This window comes from Falco biarmicus, chromosome 3, assembly GCF_023638135.1.
Source record: "Falco biarmicus isolate bFalBia1 chromosome 3, bFalBia1.pri, whole genome shotgun sequence".
In the NCBI taxonomy this organism is placed as follows: Eukaryota; Metazoa; Chordata; class Aves; order Falconiformes; family Falconidae; genus Falco; species Falco biarmicus.
In genome coordinates this window covers 42827044-42845851 of record NC_079290.1, presented here as the reverse complement: position 1 = coordinate 42845851, position 18808 = coordinate 42827044, and the positions used below count along the sequence as shown (strand labels likewise).

General features: G+C 40.5%; 1 protein-coding gene and 1 long non-coding RNA gene across 2 annotated transcripts in view; one reads left to right on the top strand and one right to left on the bottom strand.

Moving 5' to 3' along the window:
- The first annotated feature begins 1266 nt into the window (after window positions 1-1266).
- LOC130145835 (uncharacterized) lies at window positions 1267-18606 on the top strand. The gene is made up of 3 exons (XR_008820705.1): window positions 1267-3738; window positions 12694-12883; window positions 16971-18606. It is a non-coding gene; the product is annotated as an uncharacterized LOC130145835 (long non-coding RNA).
- The window catches only part of CPA6 (carboxypeptidase A6), an 85406-nt gene continuing 72613 nt past the window's right edge, over window positions 6016-18808 (bottom strand). Inside the window, exons 9-11 of the mRNA XM_056331278.1 lie at window positions 14471-14673; window positions 9440-9524; window positions 6016-7836 (exon numbers count right to left, since the gene is read on the bottom strand). Of these exons, the coding sequence (XP_056187253.1) occupies window positions 7649-7836; window positions 9440-9524; window positions 14471-14673 (476 nt within the window). The 3' untranslated portion in view covers window positions 6016-7648. The remainder of the gene's footprint in view (window positions 7837-9439; window positions 9525-14470; window positions 14674-18808) is intronic.

The window sequence follows — 18808 nt, the reverse complement described above, 5'->3', positions numbered from 1 at the left end:
TTGCCAATTTTTTTTTCTAAGTTTTGTTCTTCCAGCTGTTTGTTTAATCACAGATAGCCGTTCGCTCTCCCAGTAGGCCATTTGATCCAACAGTCCTCTATTCATTCAACACATTAACATTATTCAACATTTTTTCCTTTCTTCTTTCTTAAGTATTGGTGCTTCAGTGATTTTATTCCTGGTTAAAAATAAAAATGCCTTTTTATACTAGTTCAAATAATGTCTACTGTTCTTGTGGCATAGTCTTGCTATTTAATTTGAGCTTTTTCCTCTACTCCATGTTAGACTTCTGTCCTTTGCCTTTATTTTTGGTCCTGATACTAAGTGAAAATGGAAAACTTGCTCCCAATGTTCCACCTTTGGTCTGTGCATTTAGAATCAGAGTATGAAGATGATACATGCTGTCCTTAGTATGGTTTCGGATAAAACTTTTCATAAATCATTTGCCTTCTGGGATTACACCCCCCACCCCCACCCCCCAACAAACTATTAGTTTTCAACAGAATGAAAACCACTGAATCCAAAAAGGAATTTTTAAGGAAACACCTTTCTGTGTGCCCTTCAATAGACACCTAAATGGGGGAGAGCTATTCTTTCGCATATTCAGGCTTTAGCACAGATGGATTGTTTAAGATTCCCATAGAAGCAAAAGAAAAACAAGACAGTGGTTCCAGGAATTTTAAATAGCACTGTTTCTGATGGGCTGGGTGCCACCAGATCTGCAGCCAGGCACACCAGCGAAGGAGCCCTTCCCCTGGTGCCGTGCAGAGGAGTGTGAAATGGCCAGGGACCTTCCTTTCTTCGTTAAAACTCTGGTACAGACTTGAGTGGTTTTCCAAACAGTCAGTCCTGTCAGCGGTGGAGATGTGATGTTCCTACTCTCAGCTCAAGAGGAGAGAGTTGTAGATGAGCATCCCAACTTTCATTAGCCGGTCTGCATCAAAATTGCTCTCTGAAGAGCAGCCCATTTTTCAGGCATGTTTGCTATGACGTCTCTGTTGAGATATTCTCCTGAAGTTTGCACTTACTATCTGCAGTGTTGGTGGGTATGTGTTTGACAGGTAGTGGACTACATCCACTGCCTCCCTAAACAGCCTTCAGCATGACAGCCATTTCAGATTATTTCTACTTCAGCTTCTCAGAAAAGAGACTTTGTTTCTTAGGAAAGAAACCTTATTACAATAATCGTAACAACTTCAATAGAAAAAATTTAAAATGTGTAAGAAAGGGTGATTTTTTTGGTCTAAAATTAGTCTTTTAAAAATCTGTTCCTGGAAATGGCTAATACAGAGAAGAAGCAGTCCAAAAATCCTGGTGGCAGCTGCTATGGGCCTGTAGGCTCCCTGGTGCTGTCCTGACTTCCCAGGAGAAGCCTCAGACACCTCTTTGGCCATTCTGGGCAATGGTATAGGACCTTATTCATAACCCACGAGGTAACGGAGTTTTTCTGGGATGCAGTCTGCATTGGGATTTGAGGGTGTAACACCTTACAGCCTCTGCCCTAAGTGTTCACAACAGCAAACCCCAGCCTCTTAACTCTGTACGGTGCAACATGCCGAAGGGCTGGGCCCATGATCTGAGCTTGTAGGTGGTGTGTCAACAGTAGTAGCAGATAACCCACAGAAATACGCTGCAGCAGCCCCGGGAGGAGAGCTGCTTGTGTTGCGCCAGTGAAATGGTGTCAAGGGCTTTTAGGGAACTGGCCGAGCGAGCTGAACTTGCGTGTGCTTACAGCAGGCTTAGGAGAGATGCTGAACACATGCTGCCTGCTATCAGCAGCCCTGTGGTTGCCAAGAATTGCAGCTACACCATTACGTAAACCATCACACAGTACACATTGTGCCGACAGACATCTTGTTTGTGTGTGAATGGATCTGCGTAGGTATGTGGGGAAGTTCACACATTTTAACAGGTTCATGGTTTAAATTTAGTACCAAAAGTTAGGCTCTTTTATAGCCTGAAGTCGTCACTGACAGACAGTATTCCCTTCTTTTTTGAAATGGAGGAAGAGAAATGAAGGTGCATGCAGCACGATATAGCAAATTTATCCTGTTAGAGAAAGCTCCAGTATATTTTGTCTTTTTAACAGAGTCTGTGCTAACAAGGCCAAAGAGCAGCTCTGGTTCTCCTACCACACTAGCAGGCATTTCACCCATTTAACCCTTAGAAAACTGGCTGGGTTAGGGGAAAATAACAATACTTTTTTCCAAACCATACCAAGCTCTGGGCGTGTGATAATTTAATTCAGAGTAAAGCAATTAGTCTGTATAAAGAACTTAAAGTGTACCAAGTTGATTTTTTTAAAAGTAGCTATTTCTAGCTCATTAAGCACAGAACCCTTTACACTCAGCTTTTTGACTGCACTCCTTCACTTCAGCCCAATTAAGCCAGACTTTCTCAATCTAGAAAGAAAGTAGAATGAAACAAGGCCAATGAAACAGCAAGTATAGAAGTCATTTCTGCTCAGCTTTTCAGGCTGCTGTATGGTCTTTTTTTCTGTTATGGCATGCTGAAAACAATAAGCCACCTGAAAACTCTGGCTGTGATTCATTATTTTCAAGAAAATTGAAAATTCTGTTATAAAATGAAACTTCCTCAGACTTTTTTGTGTGTATGTATCTTCAGACTTAACTTGATATTCTGCTCAGAATCGGTAAAAAGAAAAAGGGTTCATTATTTGGTTAAAAAAAGGGACAGCCCTCCCAGCACAGAGCCATCCTGGTATAATAGCCGGGCGCGTTGTAGTCAGTACGAAAGACTAAAACACCTGCTCGCAGTTGTAGCACAATATTTATTTCGCAAACCATTACCTATTATTTGAGATAAAGCATATGCTCCTATAGGCCTGAGGGTAGATTAAAATATTTCATTGTTATGCTTATGCTGCCGCCTGTCTTCTTCAATAACGCCAAGCAGTGCTACAGTGGCTGGACTCCTCTTAAGAGCAGGCAGGAAGGATGGATGAAATATATTACTCCATGTCTTTATGGCAATGGATGGATTTTTTTTGTTGCAGGCAAAGTGTACTTTCTGCATGGCTGGGGACAGTGGCAGATTTTTTAAATTAACATTTGAATCTGTATTTATGAGTGCATTCCCTGATGTCTAAACCCAAGGTCAAGCCCTGCCGTGCTTGACCCAGTCTCTCAGGAGAGGGCTTGAAAGGATCTGCAAATGGAGAGAGCTGAGACTTTCTGCTTGACTGCTCAAGCCTGACAGGCATCATGGGCTAAACATTTACCTCTTCTAAATGTCTTTGCCCTAAACGTCATTTGCTAAGGAGAACCACGTGTTAGCCCACGGCTCTGGAGTGACTTTATCCCAAACTGCAGATATTAACAGAAGAGCTTGGTAAGGCAGGCTTTTTTGACACCACATGCAGCCTAAGGCTGTGGATTTCCAACATCCAGTGCGTGCCGCTTAGGGAGACAGGCGTGTTGAGCCAAGGACTGTGAAAACCACTTTGGAGTTGTTCACCTTCCTCCACGACAGAGCCGCCAATGGCATCAGCGCTCCTGACTTCAGGGTGCTGATGGGACTTGAAAGTGCATCGATGCAGTCAGCCAGAAGGCAGCTCTCTCCACACCCAGCTCCTTCCACACAGGGAAGGAGGCAGCAATGACAGCTATTTGGACCTTAATTTTTTATCCTGAATAAGAATCGGGCATACATTAAGCACATCAAATGGCCTGTGTTTTCTGTGGACAGATTTTCAACTCAGAAAAGGTATTTTGTATGGTGAGCATTTAAAAATGTTTTTAAAGAAGTATAGCTAATGTCACAGGGTTTATATTTTAGAAGACTGTAATTTAGTTGAATTTCTGTTCTCTTGGCCTGTTTTCTACACAGAGGGATAGTTATATCTCTATGCATCTGAGATACTATTCTAGTGGTTTACCATCAGTTAAGAACTGCATGAAAATAGTAATATTGGGCTTTTAGGCACAGAAGTAAAAAACCATGAAGTCATTTATGTGTGAGACTGAGGTTTTTTAACAATGAATGTGACAGCTATATAACAGTGGGCTATGGAAACGATACAGTAGATTTGCACAGCCAAAGGAAAGATCAAGGTGCTTACATAAATACTTAACTACTCTACCAATGCTACTGAGTATCTTATTCTTTGAGTGGTACATTAAATCAAATGTAAACATAAAAAAGGGAAGGGATTGTTTTACATTAATAAACTAGGATAGTTGAGTAGAAACTTATTTTTGGTAGGAAATGTAATGCTTTCTTTGCAGCCTCAAGAATGCGATGCAGTCTTTTCAATAAACAGTTATTTTGTGCAGTTCTCGAGCAGGCAGTGCAGTCTGCATGTTGCAGTTTGTTATAGACCAATGGACTTGCACTGGGTGCTTCGAACTAAATGCATGTTGGCACGTAATGTCATCTGAACTCCTTCTATTCAAAATCCAGAAATTTCAAAAAAGAATTGCAGCTTTCCATAGGACTTACGTGTTATACGAGTGACCAAATACACCGGCCTTTTTGAAGCAGCTTCTGAAAAACACACAGGGACCTACACCCATCAGCTGTGTTTTCTTTAAGGCATGCAAGCAAACTCAATATCTTTTTTAACCTATAAAGGCCAATTTTTAAATCAATTTATGAATGATGATTCAAGGTAATTTGGGATAATTATTTTGTTGTTGGGAAGGGTGACTTGAAGAGGCCTGTTTCCTTCACATTAAGTAATCTGGGTGTTTTGTTTATAAAAAATAAAAGCTATCAAAAACCATAACGGATGTTCACAAAAGCTTGTCTGAGCACTTTTTCCAAGTTAGAAAAGTGGTTATAATTATTCTATCAATAATCAATGGAAGTGCAACTCCTGGAATTCACATAATCATTATGTATGTGACTTTGACTGCTTGGTTAATAACCAGTGTTTTGCTGTTCACATACTTTTTATTGTGTTGAATGATAAACTATAACTATGATCATAAAATAAATTCACTTTTCTCAAAACCAGTTATTGATTCAGTTGTCCTGTAGCAATAAAGACTGCTGAAGAGGAGTAGAAAGGGAAAAGAAGCAAGCAATTATGGAGATAAAAAAGGGCTGTTCAGGGAGGTAACATTTGTAAGTTGCAAAGGCTGTCATTCCATATCCAAATAGCTGTTTTTCAGTAGTTCTTTCCTTAGGGTAAACTACCCTATTTAGAATCACTCTTGCTGATAAACTGTCTTACGAATTCTTAATTCAGGAAATAGGGATTGTTCTTTTCTTGTGACTGTCTCTCTGATCAGCTTTAGTGACCCTGAAATTAAAGGGCTCAGACACTATTTACACTTGCGTTCAGCTATGGGGCACTGAATTACCCTGCACAGGTCTTCAAAACTCAGCTCAGAGTTTACAGTTGCACATAATACACAGTATTCAGGCCGAGTCAATCCAGATACCAGGATGTAGCTTTATTGATGGGCTGATTTTGCTATCAAGTACTTCTAAATGTAAAAGACAAATTAAAAATACTTGCAATTACTCCTGTCCAAGGTGGTCAACTAGATCTACGATGTTAGATCCTTTTGGTAAGTAAAAGAGGGTTGGGTTTGGGTTTTTTTTTCCTTTCTTGCTCCAAGAGTTCAATTACTTTTCAGTACCAGTGGGGATGTGATGGTATGATGATAAAGCTGAAATGTTTTCATATGACAAACTGTTGGGACTATGAGCAGGAATCATAACCATCACATCTGAATCTGTTTTCTCCTGGCCCATACTTGGAAATGTTTGTACTGCGGCAATCCAGAGGTAAACTTGCCTCATGCTGATCAGGCATCTCTTACGCCTTCTGTCCTTCACCTTCTGTCTCTTATGTCCTTGTAGTAGTTCAGTCTTGTCACCTAAATCCAGAATAACAATTGGTGCTAATACTGAATTTACACCACTATCAAGGCCAAGGGCAAGAATCTGTGCATAGCAGAAGACAGTTATTTCTGCCTTAAAAATATTTAATGATTAGGGTCATAAGCAATTGGAAATGACTACTGGATAGATATTTTGAGAGCCTCTGTCTCCTAGATTTTTATTAAGCCAGAATAGAAACATTACTCAAAACAAGTGTGAACGAATCAAATCTGAACAAGCTTTCAGAAAGCTTGTTTGAAATAAATACTTTTTATTAACAAAATGTTAAAAAAAGAGAATGCAATTCTGTCAGCTTTCCTCACTGATTGTCTTTTGCAGTCCTGAAAACAATGGAATTCTTAATTAAAGATGGTGCTTCCTAGTCTTATAAAGGTTGTCTGTTTGCTAAGTTCAATTACTTATTTAGAGAGGATGTAGGTTTTGTAAAATATTGCATCCTTGATGTTGTTAACATTTTACAGATGGGCAAAAGTGTTACATCCTTGAACTAAAGCTTTAACAATTACATGAAATATGAAGAATACTTCAAAAGCATTTAATGATTTTATTAACAAATATGTTTTATTTAATGTTATGGCATAAGATTAGATTCAAAATTAGTAAAGTAAAATATATGCTTTTGCAGATACAATAAGATAAAAAAATAGTATTTTAAAAGTACCAAACCCCCCTCAAAAAGTTGTTGTATTTTCTGTGTTTTCATTATTATTCTTTCAAACATGGTACTTACTCACTGTATTTTAGCTGTAAAGCTTCTGCTTTCACCTCCATCTCATTTAAGAATCTATTATTAATTCCTTTGAAACATGCAAAAATTATGACTTCCAAGAAGAACAGCCACATAGCCACAGAGCTACATAACTCACTGCAAGAATACTGATAAATAAAACATCCCTTAACATCAGGCTGTTACAGTTTAAGGCTAGATCCCTGGCTGGTGGAAATGGGCAGACACCAACTAGAGCAGAACCCAGATGCACCAAGTTGATTGCCAGCTTCCAAGTTCCAAGTCATGGCAAAATGCTTTGTCTCTCCATAAAGCACAGTAGTGTATGTCTCAATAATAATTCACTATAATTCTTACGCATCTCTAGGGAAGTTACATTTTCAAAGGCAATACGTTGATTGTGAGTCCACCCCAATATATACAATTGGAAATAAGTTTCTCTGAACAGTTAAAGGAAACCTTGGGTCAAATTCTTGCATTACATGAAAAAAAGTCACAAAAGTGCATATATAAGTATGTATACATGCAGAAGGAATCCACATTGCCACTTGTAGCACAGCCAGCTGCAACTATATGCTATTTACTGCTATAGACACAGGCCTGTGCTGCGTCACAGAGCACATATACATGAATGTAAACTTCATCCCTTTGTTCGAGAGATTAAGGGAAGAAACTTAGGGAAATCTTCCCGTTAGGGAAAGGAGTAAGGCCACAGACTGTCTGGAAGTGGAGTTTTATTTCAGGCACCTGTATGTGGACCTGGACCTGCTCCACTGAAGTTGCAGAATCAAAGCTTTATTGCAAAAAGGACAGACTATTTTACACCAAACTGGTAACTAAGCTAGTACATCAGCTTTATGGGCTTTTGTAGAGCAGGTATTAAATGATTTATTCCATTTCCCACAAGTAAATCTGGTAGAAGCAATACCGTATTTCCCATTAGCTTCTATAATTTTGAAGTGGCCAGGCTTAGAATGGCAACTGGACACACTGAAAGGCATCAGCGCTGGGAGCAAAATGCTCACTTCCAGCTCCTACAAATAGCTCTCAATGACATTTCTTCAGCAGATGAAGAGTTATATTTTTAACTGCAAGCATGGTCTCTGTGCAGGTTGGTTTGATCAGTGTCTCGGGAAGTAAAAATCCAAAATGGCCTGTGTCACGCAGCTCAAAGGCAAACGCGTAGGGGATGCCATTTTTGTAGGCCCAGTCCATAGAACTACCGGAACTCACATCTGAAAGAGGAAATTCAGAGAAAATTTTTAAAAATGTTAAATGCAGGTCATGCTGAAAGCACCAGAGCGTTCTTGTGGTATCTTGTCTCCAGAACTCCGTGAATATACTTGCAGCTCCAACTGTTGCTTGCCCTGACCCTGAACACCCTTCAGAGAAGGTCACGGGCACTCTCCACAATATGGATTAGACCCTTGATTTTCACAGGAAAAAAATTAATAACTGACTTTTCTGTGTAAAGCAAAACTTTAATAAAAGAGAACATTTAGAATAAAGCCTCAAACTGTTCTTGTCCGCAGGTGAGGGTAGTCTAAACCTTTGCTTCCACAAGGATCTCCCAGCTGGACTGGAGCTCTGCATGCTCCTAGGTTTAACTTTGTTTTTTTAGGCAATTCCTTTGCAGGGGGAATGGAGAAATCTAACAAAGTAATCTGAATTCTCCATTTCAAAGTGCTTTTACAATTCTTTTCATTTCTGTCTTGTTTTCTCACCATTTCCTTACAGCATGAAAGCATTTGCATAGGTGGTGTCTAATATTAACAAACCTTGCTGAGGAAGTGTACTTCTTATCTCCATATGTTGATTACCCAAGACATTCATATTTATATAAAGATCCATCTCCCATGTGGCCTGCTGTCTTCTGCGCAATTCTGGCATTAATTCATGCTGCTCTTCCTTTGACATAGTGACTGACTGCACTGTAATGAGCACAAGATGGTGGCCGTGCTGTGAGGTGGAGGCCCACAATGAAGTGGAGCTCCAGCCAAAACACAGTAACAGCAGAGGAGATGCAGGAAGTTACTTACGAAAAAACCTGCTATTTACTGAAGTTTCTCACTTTTTCAATGTCTGTTATCATTACTGAGAGCATTCAGGCCTCATAGTTTCAGTAAAAAAAAAAAAAAAAAAAAGTGTGTTGCTGAAACCCCTTGAACTTCTTTTTCTCTTACCTGTCTTCGTGGAGTTTGCCTGACAAATGTTGTTACATATTTAGAAGGCATATTTTAAAGATATTTTGTTATAGGGAAAAATGCATTTGAAATCTCTCTCTGAAAAAATGGAAGTTGTCCAAATAAAGATACTGTTGTCATCATTTATCATCACCTAGACACAGAGACATTTGAAACCCAGCTTTTAAAGGCATGACCCTAACTTTTAGAATGAGCTCTGTGAATAGCTGTATCTATCACAATAGCACAGGAGAGGCAAAGTAATGGTGAAAAATGAAACCTACTTTGAATTATTTCCTCCCAAATATTTTATAACTTAGTACTGCATTTACAGTATCTGATAAATATATGGTTTTTAAAATCTTGTTTTTACTTTTTTTTTAAAATCTGGGTTTATATGTTCTGGGCATGTTATTTTCTGGCTTTCTTGTCTCCAATGCGTTGGATTTTAATCTCTTTTATTGCATCAACTGAGTTAATCTTAGCGCAATCAACAGACTGAATCTGTTACTAAACTTCATCTTCCGCCTTCCTCACCATCCACAACTGGAACAAAGTTCACTTTAAACAGTGTTTGCTTCCTTTATTATAATAATGGTAATCTTCTTACTATAGGTAGGTCAAAGTCACAAACCTGTGCCAGAGGAAAACTTACACAAAGTGCTAGATGCAGGACCATATCTGTATCTTACACCATGGGCTGACTGAAGAGCATTAACAGCATTATAGGCTGCTGATTCCTGTGGGGGGTAGAAAAACAAACACATAAATTACACTCTGAATTAAATACTGTAATGGGATTGGAACCTGAGCTATGGATCATTGAGTTCTGGTGTGATGCTGTGTTCTGTGAGTCTGTGGCAGCTAATTTAAAATTACTGTAAAGGATAAATGCATTATTTATTTTTATTGACAGCAGTTCCCTAATTCCCTGAAAAACTTGGTTCAGTATTTTCATGGCATAAAGCAGCTCACTGCACTGTGAATGATCAGCCATTACGCATTTGTAATTACAGGTATATATACCAATTTAGTGACACAACAAATTCAGGCAACATGTGAGACCATGAGATGAAATAATCTCTTTTTTCTATGCTGTTTAAAAGCCATGCATGCATTTTCTGCCAGTACCTGTGGATGCATTTCCCAGTCCACTAAACCACATCTCTGCTAGATTTGTGAAGGAGAAATGATCTCTTGCTGACACTTGACAGTGGTGCAGTGAGCAGACTGGGAAGAAAGAAAGAGGCAGATTCCACTCCTGAATCTCTGATGAGCAAGTGAATGCTCACTGCTGGTCTAACTTTCTCTGGGGCCAGATGATGTAGGCTTGGATAATTCTTTCCACTATTACAGAAATGTGACTTCAGTACCCTACGGGGAAAATCAGCACCTACATTTCAACATCCATGTGGATACAGTCTGTTTAGGAGGTTCATGGTATCCTGTGAAACTAGGTGCTGAAGGCCTGGCCCATGGCAAATCCTGAGGGTCACACATGGATAGTACATGCAAACTCAGAAAAGGGACGCATGCATTCAGAAGAAAAAGGAGTATCATGATCCCAAAGGAAAGGATCCATGGAGAATGTACAGCGAAGGCCAGGAATATCTAGGAAAAAAGAGCCATCTCCCTGCAGAGAGTGGGAAATGAACATCTGGAGCTAGAAACTGCTGGACTTTGAACCACTGGGTAAAGCTGCAATGGTTGTTTTAGTTGTTTTATTTCTGTGAACTGAAGAGCTGTAGCTTTCAGTTTATGCAGCTCTTCATGAACTCACTCCTTACCTTGAGTAAAGAAGCCAGAGAAAACCACTTTAAAATGTCGTTTCAGAAAAAAACATACAAATGTTCATTTTCACTTACTGGTCAGCAAGTAGGGCTTTGGAGAGTTTATTTTGCACTGAGAACTGCTCTTAGCACATGGAAGAGCACACTTCTACTCCATTGTAAAAATCCACTAGGCACAACTAGATTTTTTTTTTTTTTTTTTCCCCAGCACAGGGACGACAGTGCTGGAGACTGACATTTTCAGCCTGCCCCTTCTCTTCCTCTTGCCACCTCCATGAGTGCGTGGAGGTAGGGACTGCCGAAGTCAGTGCTGCTGGGAACTTCTGCTGGGTTGGGATGTGGTCACTGGCAAGAAACCTCTGACTCACCCTGACACCAAAGATGAGGTGGGAGGAGGTCTGAGAAAGGGGAAAGTGCTGTCACTTGGGACTCTTACTCCTTTTACAGATGCCTCAACTTCTGTGAATCATGACACACAAGACCAATGAAGGGATTGGAGGTGTCAGACCACATGAGGTTGGCAGGGTGGCAGTGCATGGCCCTAGCAGTGGTGGTGGGGCCTCACAGGGCTCCAGGGAGTGGGGAGAGCTCCAGCTGCAGCCTGGGGCTTTTGTCTGGTGCCTGCATCGAAGCCCCAGGTACCAGGCTCAGTTGCTCAACAGAAATTTGGCGAGCAGCTGCGCTTACCGTCCCAGGGCCATGGTGTGGAGCTGGGGTGGCCTGACAACAGGCCTGATGCCAAGGGAGTGGGAGGCAGGGCTTGGCTGAGGGAGTTGAGATGGGCAGACAGCAATGTCCTGGTAAAGCGCCATGGAAAGGAGAACATAGTCATGAAGGAGAACACTCCCTGTGCATGAGCTACACCTTGTAGAACAATGAGACAACAGAAGCAAGCTCTGTTGAAATCTTTCTGAGGAAGTAGCTTGGCAATGCCCATTTAAAACCAGCACAATAGTACTGGGTTCTGTGCAGAGGCAGCAACCATCTGGAGGCCAAACTGGAGTGACCCAAGTCCACGTCCACATCCACCATGTAGGCAGGCATCCGTGGGCACTGTGAGCTCAATGCTGTTAGCCTTGAGGGGTGCCGCTTGCTTCCACTGTTGGAGTTATATGCCCAAAGAAGGGGACAGTTCTCAACTGCATCGTACCGTGCAGGCTGGATCCTGACTAAATCCAGGCAACCAGTCTTTGAACACCCTCAAGGAGAAAGCTTCACATAAAATTACATGATTTTTACCAAGACATACACAAACTCAGTCATGCCATGTAAGTTCATTGCGAACAGTAAGGCAAACAACTGTACAGGAAGAAAAGGGATCAAAAGTAGCTGAAATTTAAAACTCTCGAGATGGGTGAATGTTTCTGCTTGTTTTTCAATCTCAAAGTGCACTTTCATTTTAAGTATCTTAAAAGAACAGATTTCAGGAGAGTGTTAATAAGAAAGGTGTGCCTAAATTAGAACAGAATATGCATGTTGTGATCAGTACACAGCTCTCCAGTTTCAAAGCAACTCTGAATAATTGAACACTTTAATCGAGCTGGTAACTGACAGCTCACTAGAATGATACGACCCAGACAGAAACATCCTTTCTTCTGCTCAGGATTAATTGTGGCCCCCTCTTAGCACCAAATGTTTATTTGCTGTGCATGTGGAATCCTGCAGTTGTCCACTGTATGCAGTCTGTGTAGACCAACAAAGCTTGTTCCATCAGCAGCAGGAAACAGAGATCTGCCACTTTCCAGCTCACTGTAATTTCCAAGAGAACTGGAGAATCTGAAACTTCAGCCTAAGTCACCATTTTAGACCCTTCAAATATTAAAGACTATTCATTTAGGAGCCACCAGGTGATGGCACATTTGGCTGTAGAGAAGTGATAAAACACACAAATAAATAAGCATCAGTATTCCATTCATCTTCACTATGATCCCCATAACAAGCTTTCTAAGTAACAGGAAATTACTTCAGTTTCTTACTCCAACCTCCCTGTTCTTTTTTTGACCTACTGCAATAAAAACAAGGAAAGAGTCCAAATACTGGCACAATATTTAGAACTGGGATTTGGCTTCCATTTTTCCAGGGCTGTTGTCTAAAAAAGTGTGTTTCTTTGTCCTGTTAGGTCTGTGCTCCACTCCCTCTAACGAAAAGCCTGATCGAAGGTCTCACACCTACTACACATCAAAAACTGGGTTCCTTTGGTCTAAAATCTGTGGATGGAAAGATAGTGTGTGCTGAGGGGCAGTTACTCCCTGTCTCAGAATGGAAATAGCCCTTGAGCAACAAGAACAACATGTACTGAAGATTTACTGGTATGTGTGAAATATCTCAGTTAAAGACTCCTTTTCCTTACAATGAATTTCCTGAAACAGTGTTTGCTATTATTGCGTTACATTACTCTGGGTATTTTCATCAGATACCCAGTAATCAACTACTTGCAGAGGAGATGCTGGTTCTTCCTAACACCTTGTCTTTACCTTCTGCTGTGTTGTCTGTTCTTACAAAAATATTCTTGCACCTGCTGATCTTCAAAGGAATGAAATCCTGTGGTTTTAAACTCCCAGTTTATGTTTTTTGGTGAGTAAAAGCCACCATTTCACTTGGGAAGCTCCTTTCTCTTTGCCATTCTCTAAAAGAGGGTGGAGAAGGTAGCATAAAGAGATTCATGGATTTGTTCACAGTCACTGCAAGGCTAGGTGGTCACTCCCCACAAGTTTCATATTTTTAGCTCCTCTGGCTGCTTAGTTAACTTCTGATTTGCTCTATTCCCAGTTATGACATCAGACAGGAGAATTTTTAGTAGCTGCTGAAATTAAGTGTCTTAATAGAAATAAACTCTCACAAAGCGACTTTGGTTTGTGGAGTGCTGGCTGCTCAGACTCCTGAGAGGGCAGCTAAAGAAACATCAGTGAAGCTCCAGGGGCTGACAACATCATTTATTCTGCACAGGATAAATCTAAGGTGCCGTTAAGCCCCTTTGGAATAAACTAGCTTAAACTAGTAAGTTAAAAGTCACTGCAACTTTCAGGACCAGAATGGGAGGTATGGGAGATAAGTGGACAATGTAATTTTACTGGGGATGGAGGGTGAAAGAAAGCGGCTTGCAACTGGTTGGTGCAATGTGTGTCTGTGAGCAGGAGCAAACAGAAAGTAAAGCTTAGCCATGTTTCCCTAAGATAATAAGCCATAGGGAGGGGTTTATGTACAGGAGGCTGGCTATAAACAGACAGACTGCAAGCAAAGGCAACAGTTCTGCATTTGGATGAGCGTGGAATATGTGAAATGCAAATACCTGTAAATCAGTAGGCTTGCATCAAAAAACCATATTCTTATTAATTTATTCCTCTAATAAAGCCCCTGCTGTTAATTAACTGCTTGTCTTAAAGGGTTAAAAACACTATGTCTGAGCAGGATAATACATAAAGCAATCAAATTTTTACTTTTGGTGAAATCTATGAGATTTCACCTCCAACTGATAAACATAAACCATTTCAATTTTATTTTGCTCATCACATTGAAGATGATCTTCGTGATCCTAGTGTTTTAAGTTCTGAGCATGAAGGGACAGAATTTCAGCGAGATGCCCAAGGACTTAACTACATAATTTCCATTACAGTTAATTAAATAAAATGCTAATAACTATAATTAAACCCCAGGGATTTATCCTATAAAGTAATTTAAAGGGACTGATGGATGGAAGGCACCGTACCATTTTAATCAAATCACTGCTGACTCACTAAGTGAAGGTTATATAACCAGAAATAATGCAAATCCAGAATAAATACTGCTGAATATTAAATCTGTGCTAAGTATCGAAGAAACAAGTTTCCTCTCAAAACAAAACATAACAGAAAATATTATATAGAGAAACATATTCTCCCAAGTCTTAATGTACTTACCACACAGCTGAAGTTTGGAATAGTTGCATATTTGTAAGAGTAAGGGTACAGCAGCATCTGTGCATATGCGTGGAAGGACAAATAGGCTTTTATTTGTTTCCGATGTTTGCGGAGAAAATGAGCAACAGCCTTTACTTCAGGCTCAGACTCAGGGAAGGGACCACAGTAGGTGTCATCACATGGGTGAAATGAAGCACCTTCGTCTAGAGATTGAAAGAGAAAGTTGACGGTGAACAATCACACAGAATTTCCAGGGGTCAACCTCTGGCTCAGCCTGTGGGGGCCCATGTGTAAAAGTGCTACAAGCAATGAACAAGCTTGCTTGTGACTGATGGCCACGAGCCAGTGGGACCTCAGTACAGCTATTCGCTTGTTCATCTAGTAGACACACCAAGTTGCCAGTTGGCTAACTACATGCAGTTCTCCCCAGAGGACGTATTTTTAACCCAACAGAAAAAGGAAAGCCTGACTTCACGGTATTTTCTTCCCTGGCTTTCCATATGAGCAGCACATTTTATGATAGCATTCCAGTATTACAACTATTGAAGGGTCTCAGTTGGTCTATTTGAAATCAGAGAGCTACACCTCTTTCACTAGTCACTGCTGAGACAAATCTAGCCTTTAAGAGCATTTTAACATACTAGCTACTACAGTGGTGGTTACAATAACCTCAACAGGCATTATTTTAGAGACTGGTTTAAAACATAAGAATAGTTCCTGACTACTGCCTATTTTTACTCTTGCAAATCTTATGGGAAAAAAATGACAAGACACATGGGATGATTGCTCAGTTAGCTAAAATAGAAATCATCTCAGTTTGCACAGGGCTTAATTTTCCTTCAGGTTTGGGGTAGTGGTTCAGTTGTGACGATATCTTTCACTACGTCAGCCTGCTCAGGTGGCAGTAAGCTGCAAAGTGTAGCCTGCCTGTAATAGCCCATGAGTTACTGAAAGATGAAACTCAGAAAAGATGATGTGGTAGTGCCTCCTTTATCATTTAGCAATTCTGGATCTAAGCCACTGTCTCATTTACAGTGTAGGGCCTAGGCCTAAAAGAACAATATTTATGCAAATCCACGCCACTTTTTTATCCACTGTGATTTCAAAATGCCTCATGTTTTATGCTGACCCGCAAAATAATAATAGGGTTTTTTGTAACATTCCCTGGTGTCAGCAGGGACTTACAAATGCAGTGTTTTATTAGCTTTCCTTTGTATAATAAGTACTGCCAACTTCAAATAATAAGAAGACAGCAACATGTGAGAAGCCATAACATGAACTAAAACAGGGTTAGTCAATCAACTCAATGTCAAAAAAATTAAAAAGTGAAACAATTTCATGCTGCAGCTTCATTTGTAATATGAAAATTAAGGCTACCATTCAGTGGCCACAGGTGATTTCAAAATGTGTTAGTGCTTAGATTGCAGCGGATATGGGAGGGTTATACAGAGGGCAGATGGTCTCCTCCCTGCAGAACAGATGGCCACCAAGTCATCCAAATCCCAAGAGCACTCTGCCTCCATGTCTTGTCAGATAATATAGCTAAAGAAGAGCTATTTAACATAGCCTCTGGAGCCTTTGCTTTTTTTTAATGGATACTTCATGTCACGTAACAGTGTTGTATAATGAATCATGAAAATGGACGTCACTGTTAATAAACAACAGAATCCTACAAGCTAATGGTAGAATGACCAAATAGTAAAATATGACTCAGTTTAGTGACTTTCAGTGAAGAAAAACCTCTCTAAACTGTCCAGCCTACTATCGTGAGCCATTTGCAATCCCAGCTGTAATTAATGCTTCTCCTTAAGTGAAGCTGGCTGGTAGTAAAAAGAGAGGGTCTCTGTGGTGGCCTTCGATAATGTCAGGATATCCTCAATTTTCATTCTGGAAGTTCTGTCAAAGTAATACAAGAAGCAAAAAACCCAATACAGTACGTATCAACTCCTGTTGAATTTCTGAGTTAGTCAGAAGAAAATGGGATTGCATAAAATGTTGCCATGCTGCCCTATTTTTGTACCTGATAGCATAATGGGGGAGGACAGATATCCTCCAGCATACATCATGAGATCAAATGTACAAAGGAAATGTGTGCAGAGACTGATAAAACCAATGCTTTGGTACAGAAGCAAGACTGGGAGGATGGATGAGCTGGAGCATGATTCTCAAAATTCCTTGCAGCCGCTTCTGCCGGTATGAGGTACTGTCCTCAGTAAGCGATGGAGTACACTGGAAATGGGGATCCACTGGAAAAACTCCCACTGCTGCTCTCCTGGGGGCTTCAGATGCCACCCCTTTAAGTAGATTTGCCCTATGACATAATTTAGTTCTAAGTACCTCAGTATTGCTTTTAAAGTTGCTATTTATTTTGTGGACATAAAATCATTCTGCTAGTTATTGCACATGTATATATATTGCAAGGATCATTTCTATGCAGAGATCTTGCTGTCAGTATTTGCCTCGGTCTGTGAGCAATTTCTGTGTGCTATTTTGAATACAGGGTGCTGCAAAGTGAAGTCTACGACAATCAGGGATATGGCCCTTTTCTCGGTCCCTAGGGAATACAGAAGCAACATCATAAAGCTTACATCAAAGTCCTACACTAGAAGGGAACAGGAAAGCAGAAGGAATACTGCTCACTGCTGGTAGCATTCAGTGGCTTTGCTGGGGTCAGATTCTGCCACAACACACCTGCCTGGAAGCCCCACAGTGAAGTTCAAGCCTGTCTGCAAACTCTAAGTGCAACTGAACTGGATTAAAAGGTTTTTACAAGCATATGCAGTATTAAATGTTAAATACACCATGATTATCCAAGCCTCAAAGTGTGATACGATCCAGATTCTTCTCTGCCTCATTTAGCGTCAGACTAATGAGAACATGGGGTGCTGGGTGAGGATCTTCTGAGCACCAGTCAGCCTAGTTCATGAAAGAGCTCTTTATTCTCTGGCAAAAGAGAATCAGGCAGAGTTTGGGGTCCAGTGAGGGAAGCAGAGCATGTGCTTGGTGGGATGATGAGCAACCTTGAAGGAATTTTTATTGTTTAAACTTGGGGTAAGGATCTGCCTTTCATGTCTGGTGCAGGGGAGAAAGGCAGCAAGTAGTGGATCACAACACACAATGCATGTGTGTATTGTATTTCACACAGCCTAGAAAAAATGTTTTTTACTGAAAACTAAGCTAACATTTTCAGGACTGAGTAAGAAGTGTGCTTTCATACACTGACTAGGGAGCAGGAACAGGGAGGAGCAAAGTGATGTGAATCCAAGAAAGTTTAGTTAGGACTAGAAAGAAAATGCGCTGTGTGAGTATTAATGTTGCACTGGTAAGATACCTCTAATACGGCTCTGAGGACTTGGTAAGAGAACATTCCTTCCAGCTACACCAGTGCCTACCTTCTGAACCGTAAACTTACGTTCCCAAAATGCCTGCGGTTGTGACTTGCGCGTTTAAGTAAAAGATGGTAACAGTGATGCAGGACTTTAGTTCTTTTTTTACATTATTTTTGCAGCATAAAATTGCCTTAAAGATAGTGATAGCAGCCCTGGGACTGTCTTCGGTAGCGGAGGGGTTCTCAGCTAACACAGGCTTTCTGTAACTGCTTGTGGGTCAGTCCTCTGCTTACTGCAAGTAGAATTAGGAAAAATTGGAAGCATATTTCACAGGTCCATACTGTATTGAATCTACACTTTTGTTCACTCTCACCTCATTTCTAATCTCCCAAGGCAGATTATTCACACTCACTTTTATCCTTACAGTTCTCAAAAATCTACTTAATTGTTGCAAGCTAGACTGTACAGTGCTTACGCCTATGCAAGTAATCAGGAGTACTGTGGAAACATCTAGAGGCTTCCAGTAGAAGGATGGGCTGAAGGGAGGGCTGTTCTGGTAGCAATATGCAAACACAGTTTATGACTTTACGAGTTTTTAATATAAATAAGGAAGGTGGATGAATGCTGGAGGAGAAAACAGCTGCACAGAGAGGTGAAGGAAGCTGCTCAAGATGGGAAAGCAGGTCAGCAGAACAAGGTATATATTGCCATATTTCACAACAAAGTGCTAGTACTTTCTGCTGCACCAGAACTTGTATGGTTGCTTACTCATGTGTGAGTCGCCCTGTCCTGCTGTAAGATTTAATAAAATGTCATTTCTTCTTCAGTGGACCAATTCCAAATCGTTTGCTAATATTTCACTGCTGCTGCATTCTCTATGCCAAAATGAGGTCAATTTTTAGGAAAATATTTACAGAACTGCTGGGAGTTTAATATTGGATCTCCATGCATATAGAAGCACCTTCTTTCTTTATTAGATCACTAATAATAATGGCCTTAAAATATTCTC